This window comes from Propithecus coquereli, unplaced genomic scaffold, assembly GCF_000956105.1.
Source record: "Propithecus coquereli isolate 6110/MARCELLA unplaced genomic scaffold, Pcoq_1.0 Scaffold785, whole genome shotgun sequence".
Lineage (NCBI taxonomy): Eukaryota > Metazoa > Chordata > Mammalia > Primates > Indriidae > Propithecus > Propithecus coquereli.
Genome location: NW_012154007.1, coordinates 1,733,791 through 1,740,951, shown reverse-complemented (window position 1 = coordinate 1,740,951; position 7,161 = coordinate 1,733,791). Strand labels below are relative to the sequence as shown.

The window sequence follows — 7,161 nt, the reverse complement described above, 5'->3', positions numbered from 1 at the left end:
TCCGTCTGCTCTAACCCGGAGTTCGTGTGCGTGGGGGCACTGGAAATATATTTCTGGTTTAAAATCTTTTTGGCCTTGATGAGAGATGATCTCTGCCTGGAGTGTTTTGTGACTGGTACACTGGCCTTCCTCATACATCTGACAATCGGAAGGGGTGTCAAAGCCTTGACGCTCCTCTCCAACATCTTCAGGTGTTTCCAACCTCCAGGAGGAAAGATTCCAGGTGGGGTGCCCGGACTGGGGAGTGATGGGAGGGTGGGACCCCCGAGGGGAGGGTCCTGGGTGCGGGGAAGCTGCGGCCGGGGAATGGCCGGCTCCCCAGCCCCGACGCTGACCCTGACTGGCTCTCTCGCTGCTTGGCTGCAGGTGGGCAAGCTGCGCGAGCGGCTGCAAGAGGCCAAGCTGGAGCGCGAGCAGGAGCAGCGGCGGCACACGGCCTACATCTCAGAGCTCAAGGCCAAGCTGCACGAGGAGAAGACCAAGGAACTGCAGGCGCTGCGCGAGGCGCTCATCCGGCAGCATGAGCAGGAGGCGGCGCGCACCGCCAAGATCAAGGAGGGCGAGCTGCAGCGGCTGCAGGCCACACTCAACGTGCTGCGCGACGGCGCGGCCGACAAGGTCAAGACCGCGCTGCTGGCCGACGCGCGCGAGGAGGCGCGCAGGGCCTTCGACGGCGAGCGCCTGCGGCTGCAGCAGGAGATCCTGGAGCTCAAGGCGGCGCGCAAGCAGGCGGAGGAGGCGCTCAGCAACTGCATGCAGGCCGACAAGACCAAGGCGGCCGACCTCCGCGCCGCCTACCAGGCGCACCAGGACGAGGTGCACCGCATCAAGCGCGAGTGCGAGCGCGACATCCGCAGGCTGGTACGTGCCGCGTCCCGCCCCAGCTCGCTCGCACGCACGCACCTTGCCTTCGCAAGCAAGCGGGAAAAGCGGAGTCTTCAGGACTCACGGTGCTCTGGGCGTTGTTCGAGACGCTGGGGTTTCTGGAGGTCCCTGCCGTCGTAGGTGTGGCAAGGCTCTGGGGCTGCAGGTCTCCTCTCTTGGTGTGTGACCCTTGGCAGATCACAAACTGCTCAGAGCACAGTTTCCTCACTCGTAAAGTGAGGTTAGTACACGATAGCTAGGGGTGTTGTGGGAAAGCACTGTGATGGCATATCTAACCGCTGGGCATTTATGATTCATTTTATTTAAACAGCGGTGAGCAGACTTCACCTGCAGGTAAGATGCGGTGGGTAGGGGCAGGACAGTGCGGCCATCCTGCCTCAACAACTGGGGGAAAACAGAAGTTGGAAGTGATCATATTTTTAAAGATACTGGAGAGCTGTGGAAGCTGTGGGCGAAATTCCCAAGGGAAGGGCTTGGGTGGGCTGAGAGTTGCCGGCCGCTTTCTCCCCTGGGGCATCTGCTGCTAGTGTGGGCTGAGGATTGGGGTCCCCAAGTATAGAGACTCCATTGGGGGTTAGAGAGATGAGGATGGCTTTTTGCTGTCTCGGAGTTGGCATGGAAGAATGGAAAGCAGAGGAACCCCAAACTAGGCTAGTTTATTCCGCAGAATATCCACTGAGTGCTGGGGTGGTAGGCGAGGTCAGTGAGAAGGGATGGAAAGGCGGGTGGCAGCTCCCACACCTCAGCGGACATGGCAGACGAAGCTCTCTAGAGGGACAGGCCGCCACAAGCACACAACCAGTCTGCTCCTCAAGGATTTGTTACACCTTGAACCTGTGTGATGCAGGAGGCTGAAAAGTGAAGTGAGCTAAGATCCTCAGACTGGGTCAGACAACAACGGTGACATTTACAAGACATACATCTCGATTATGAGGACAAGCTTAGATTGAGCGTGAGAGGATAGGGGAAGATGCACCATACTAACACTAACCAAAAGCAAGCTGGTCTGGCTGTATCAGTGCCAAACACTTTAAGGAAAGAAGTAATATTAAAGACACATAGGGGCAATTCTTAATCAAGGGGTCAATTCAGTAGGAATGTAATTAATTTTTTCTTTTATTCGTTTTGAAGTTTAGTTATTACCAAAACTAAAAGGAAACATAGACAAATCCACAGTTATAGTTGGGGATAAACCTACTCCTGTCAGCAAGCAACAGAACATGCAGACAAAACATGAATAAAGATATACAAGATTTAAACAACACAATTAACGAGCTTGAACTAAACTGACAGGACACCGTGTTCCAGCAACTGCAGAATACTACTCTTTTCAAGGGGATATGACACTTTTATCAAAATAGACACATTTCAAAATTTGTGGGTTGTAAGTAGCCCTTAGAGCAAAACATATTTTAGACAAAAAGAAGAAATGCTGGAAATGAAACATCTGAGCTTCCATCTTAAGAAGAAAGAAAGAGACCGGCAAATTAAACTCCAGGAAAGTAGAATGAAGGAAATATAAAGAGCAAGAAAGATTGGAAAGAAATCGATTAAGGAAAATCAACAAATTCAAAAGAAAATTAAAATTGATAAATTGATAAACCCTAGCAATACTAATAAAGCAAACAAGGGACTGTAAGTCACTGATAAAGTGTAAGAGGGGAAAGGCTGTGGCTCCTGCTGACATTAAAAACATCGTGAACGGCATATGTCCCTAAACTTGAAACCTGGAGGAAATGAGCATATTGCTTGGATAAGCACAACTTATCAAAACTGACGCTGCAAGCAATAGGCATGTGAGTAATCTATAGCTGTTAGAGAAATTAAACATGTAATTAATAATTTTCCCATAAAGAAAAGCCCACACCTAGATGGCTTCACAGGTAAATCTATTCAAGTACTTAAGGAAGAAATAAAACTAATTCTAACCAAACTCTTCCATAAAACAGAGAAACAGAAACATTAGTCACTTATGAAACCAGCATAACTCTGATTCCAAAACCAATATTACAAGAAAAGAAAATTTTTGTATTACCTCTTATGAACAGATATAAGAATACTAATAAGATATTAACAGATCAAATCTAGCAGTGTATAGAAAGACTAATAAGTTATACCCAAGTTGGATTTATTCTAGGAATATAATTTGGCATAATATTCTAAAATCAGTGACTATAATTCAGCATAGTAATACAATAAAAGAAAAATTCATATGATCATCTTAATAGATGCAGAAAGATCACTTGATAAAATTCAACTTCATGATACAAATTCTCAGCAAACCAGGAGTAGAATGGAATTTCCCTAATCTGATAAATGGTTCTATCAAAAACCTATTACTGGCTGGGTTCAGTGGCTCATTCCTATAATCCTAGCACTTTGGGAGGCCAAGATGGGAGGATTACTTGAGCCTGGGAATTCAAGACCAGCCTGGGAAACATGTTGAGACCCTGCCTCTATAAATCATTTAAAAAGCAAGGCATGGTGGCATGTCCTTGTGGTCCTAGCTACCCAGGAGACTGAGGCAGAAGTATCACTTGATCCCACAAGTTTGAGGCTGCAGTGAGCTATGATCATACCATTGCACTCTGCCTGGGTGACAGAGCAAGACCCTGTCTCTTAAAAAAAAAAAAACAAAAAAACCCTATTACTAACAACGTACATAATGGTGAAATATTGAACATTTCCCACCTGAGTTCAAGACCAAAACAAGATGTGCACTATCACCACTTCTATTCAGCATTGCACAGGCTAGGATATCAAATACAAAAGACAGTAAAAGAAAAGTTTTAAAGATTAGAGAAAAAGGAAAACTCATTATTTGTAGATGCTATGATTGTGATGTAGAAAATCCCAAATCCAAGAGACTTAGTTTATTCCTGCTGCTATAACAAAATATCACAGATTGGGTAATTTATAAATAATAGACATTTATTGCTCACAGTTCTGAAGGCTGGGAAGTCCAAGGTCCAGGGGCTGGCAAGCTCAGTGTCTGTTGAGGGCCTTGCATGTTGTGTCCTCACGTTGTGGGAAGGGCAGAAGGACAGCAAAGATGCAGCCAGCTCCCTCGCACCTCTTTTATAAGGTCATTAATCCCATTCGTAAGGGCTCTTTCCTCATGACTTAAGCACCTCCTAATGGCCCTCCCTCTTATGACTGTCACATTGGTGATGAAGTTTCAACATAATGAATTTTGGGGGAACACATTCAGATCATAGCAAGAGCCTACAAAGTATTAGAATTAATAGTGAATTTATCAAAGTCTCTAGATACAAGGTAAGTACACAAAAATAGTTTCTATATACTAGCAGCGAAGAATTGAAAAGAAACTTTTAAAAAATATCAATTACAAAAGAGCACAAAAAACTCAAATACCTAGGAATAAACCAATGCAAGTTGTGTAAGATGTCTACCCTGAAAACTATAAGTCATTGCTGAGAAAATAAAGGAGACTGTCTTAGTCCATTTTGCGTTGCTATAAAGGAAATACCTGAGGCTGGGTAATTTATAAAGAAAAGAGGTTTATTTGGCTTATGGTTCTCCAGACTGTATAGGAAACATGGAGCTGGCATCTGCTTCTGGTCAGGGCTTCAGGGAGCTTTTACTCATGGTGGAAGGTGAAGGGTGAGCAGGTGTCATGTGGTGAGAGGAAGGGAGCAAGGGAGGGGGGAGGAGGTGCCCGGCTCTTGTGAACAATCAGATCTCTGCAGGCACTAGTAGAGCAAGAACTTACTTACTGCCTCGAGGGCAGCAGCAAACTGGCCATGAGAGATCCACCTGCCATGACCCAGACACCTCCCACCAGGCCCCACCACCAACATTGGGAATCAAATTTTGACATGAGCTTTGGAGGGAAGGGAGCAAATACCCACACTATATCAGAGACCTAAATAAATGGAGAGAGATACTATTTTCATGATTAGAAGACTTAGTCTATATGAAAGTTCTTCCATAATTGATCTATAGATTCAGTGCACTCCATGACTAAAATCCCACCAGACTTTTTGGTAGACATTGGGAAGCAGATTCTAAATTTGATAAAAAAATTAAAAGGACGTGGAATCACAATCTTGAAGAAGAAAAAGATTAGAGATCTTATACAACCTGTAAGAAGGGTTACTGCACAGCAGCAGTAATGGAGACAGTGAGGCTGAGGATGATAGGTCAGCGGGACAGGGGTCCAGACACAGACCTGTGCATATGTGGCCACTTGATTTAAGAAAAAGATACCACTGTGGTTTACTAGGGAGAGGATGATTTTTCAATAAACAATGTTGGAACAGTGGGATGTCTGCAAGAAAAATTAAAACAGGAATATTGACCCTTATACCATCCACAAAGATTAATTCAAAGTGGACCTTAGTTCTAAATGTAAAAAGTAAAACAATAAAGCTAGTAGTAGAAAACACAACTATTTTCATGGTCTTGGAGCAGCTAAATATTTCTTAAGCTATTTGCATAAATACACTATTCAGAAAGGGTTGTACATTGGACATGAAAGAATTTTTATTTATCAAAGGGCACCAATAAAAGACATAAGGGAAACTACAGACTGGGACAAGATATTCAGTATGTATGCCACAAAGACCTGTTGTGCAGATTATAAAAACTATAAAACAATAAAAATAATCCAAAAAATTGGCAAAACCTTGAAAGGGTATTTCGAAAAGAGGACAAGTAAATGACTGAAAAATACATGAAAAGGTGCTCAACCTCATTGGTCATCAGGAAACCACAAATTTAAATTACAAGTAGATATTTCACATCCACTGGAATGACTATAATAAAAAGACCATAGCAAGTCTTGGATAGGATGTGGAGCAGTGGGATTGTAAAATGGTGTAGCCACTTTGATAAATGGTTTGGTAGTTTCTTAAAGAGTTAAACTCAAATTTCCCTACTGGCTCAGCAGTTCCACTCCTGGGTACCCACCCAAGAGAAATGAAAACACGTGTCTGTGTAAACACTTGCACATGAATGTTCTTAGCAGTGTTGTTCATAATCAGTGAGTGGAAACAACCCAAATATCCATCAGTTGGTGAATGGATAAAATGTGGCATATCCATATAATAGAATGCTATTGATTAATAAGAAGGAATGAAATATTGATACACGCTACAGCATGGATGAGCCTCAAAAACATTCTGAATGATAGAAGCTAGACACAAAAGACCCTCATATTCTCTGATTCCATTTATATGAAATGTCCTGAATAGTCAAGTAGAGACAGAAGGTAGGTTAGTGGCTAACTGGGACTAGGGATGGGAACAGGGATTAGCTGTAAATGCACATGAGGGATCTTAGTGGGGTGGTGAACATGTTCTAAAACAGATTACAATGACGTAGCACAACTTGGCAAATTTACTAACAATGGATGATTTTATGATACATAAATTATGCCTTGAGGTGTTCAAGATAACAAAAATTGGAAATACAGGCTATTTAAATAGCATTGATAAAAACTTAATGGTGGATCTTATATTTGCATTGAAAAATAACCTCTATTTCTAAGAGGAAGAAAAGCTCACAGACAACCCTGTGTGACTACCAGGATGGCTACATTTAAAACGCTAACAGTGCCAAGAAATGACAAGGATGTGGAGCAACTGGAACTCTCACATATTGTCTCATGCATGAAAGTGCTGTAAAATAAAACAAAGTCTGTCAGCTCAGAATTCCATATCCAGCAAAAACATTCTTTGAAAAATAAGGGTGAAAGAAAGACATTTTCAGGTAAATGGAAGGTAAGGTGATTTCTCACTGAAGCCTGCACCACCAAACATGCTAAAAGGGAGTTCCTAAGATGAAGGGAGATGATGCCAAATAGAAACTTACTTCTATGGGAAGGACGTGAAGAACATCAGAAATGGGCAAATGGGAGTAAAGGTATGAGACTGTCCTTTTCTTAATTTCTTTAAAACACAAGTGACTTTGAAGCAAAAACAATAATTATATTGTGGGGTTATAACATGCAGAAGTGAGTGTGTAAAACATTACAAAGGAAAGGAGTGTGTGGTTGGTGGGAAATGGACTGAACTCTGCAAAGTCCTTAAATCTCACCTGACACGATGCATGGCACTGTTAATTCAAGAAGACTGTGGCAAATTAAGGACTAAAAAGTAGCACGGAGAGGCACAGCTAAAAAGCTAATTAATAAAGGAAATAAAATGAGATACTAAAAATAAGCGTTTATTTATACTAAGAGAAGGTAGGAAAGAAGGATCAGAGAAAGAAAAACCAGATGGGACAAATAGAAAAGAGATGGCAAATGGCAGA

General features: G+C 42.8%; 1 protein-coding gene across 1 annotated transcript in view; it reads left to right on the top strand.

Annotated features, from left to right (window-relative positions):
• Positions 1-372: 372 nt before the first annotated feature.
• The window catches only part of JAKMIP1 (janus kinase and microtubule interacting protein 1), a 73,258-nt gene continuing 66,469 nt past the window's right edge, over positions 373-7,161 (top strand). The window contains exon 1 of the mRNA XM_012662842.1: positions 373-861. Coding sequence (XP_012518296.1) covers positions 754-861 — 108 coding nt within the window. The 5' untranslated portion in view covers positions 373-753. The remainder of the gene's footprint in view (positions 862-7,161) is intronic.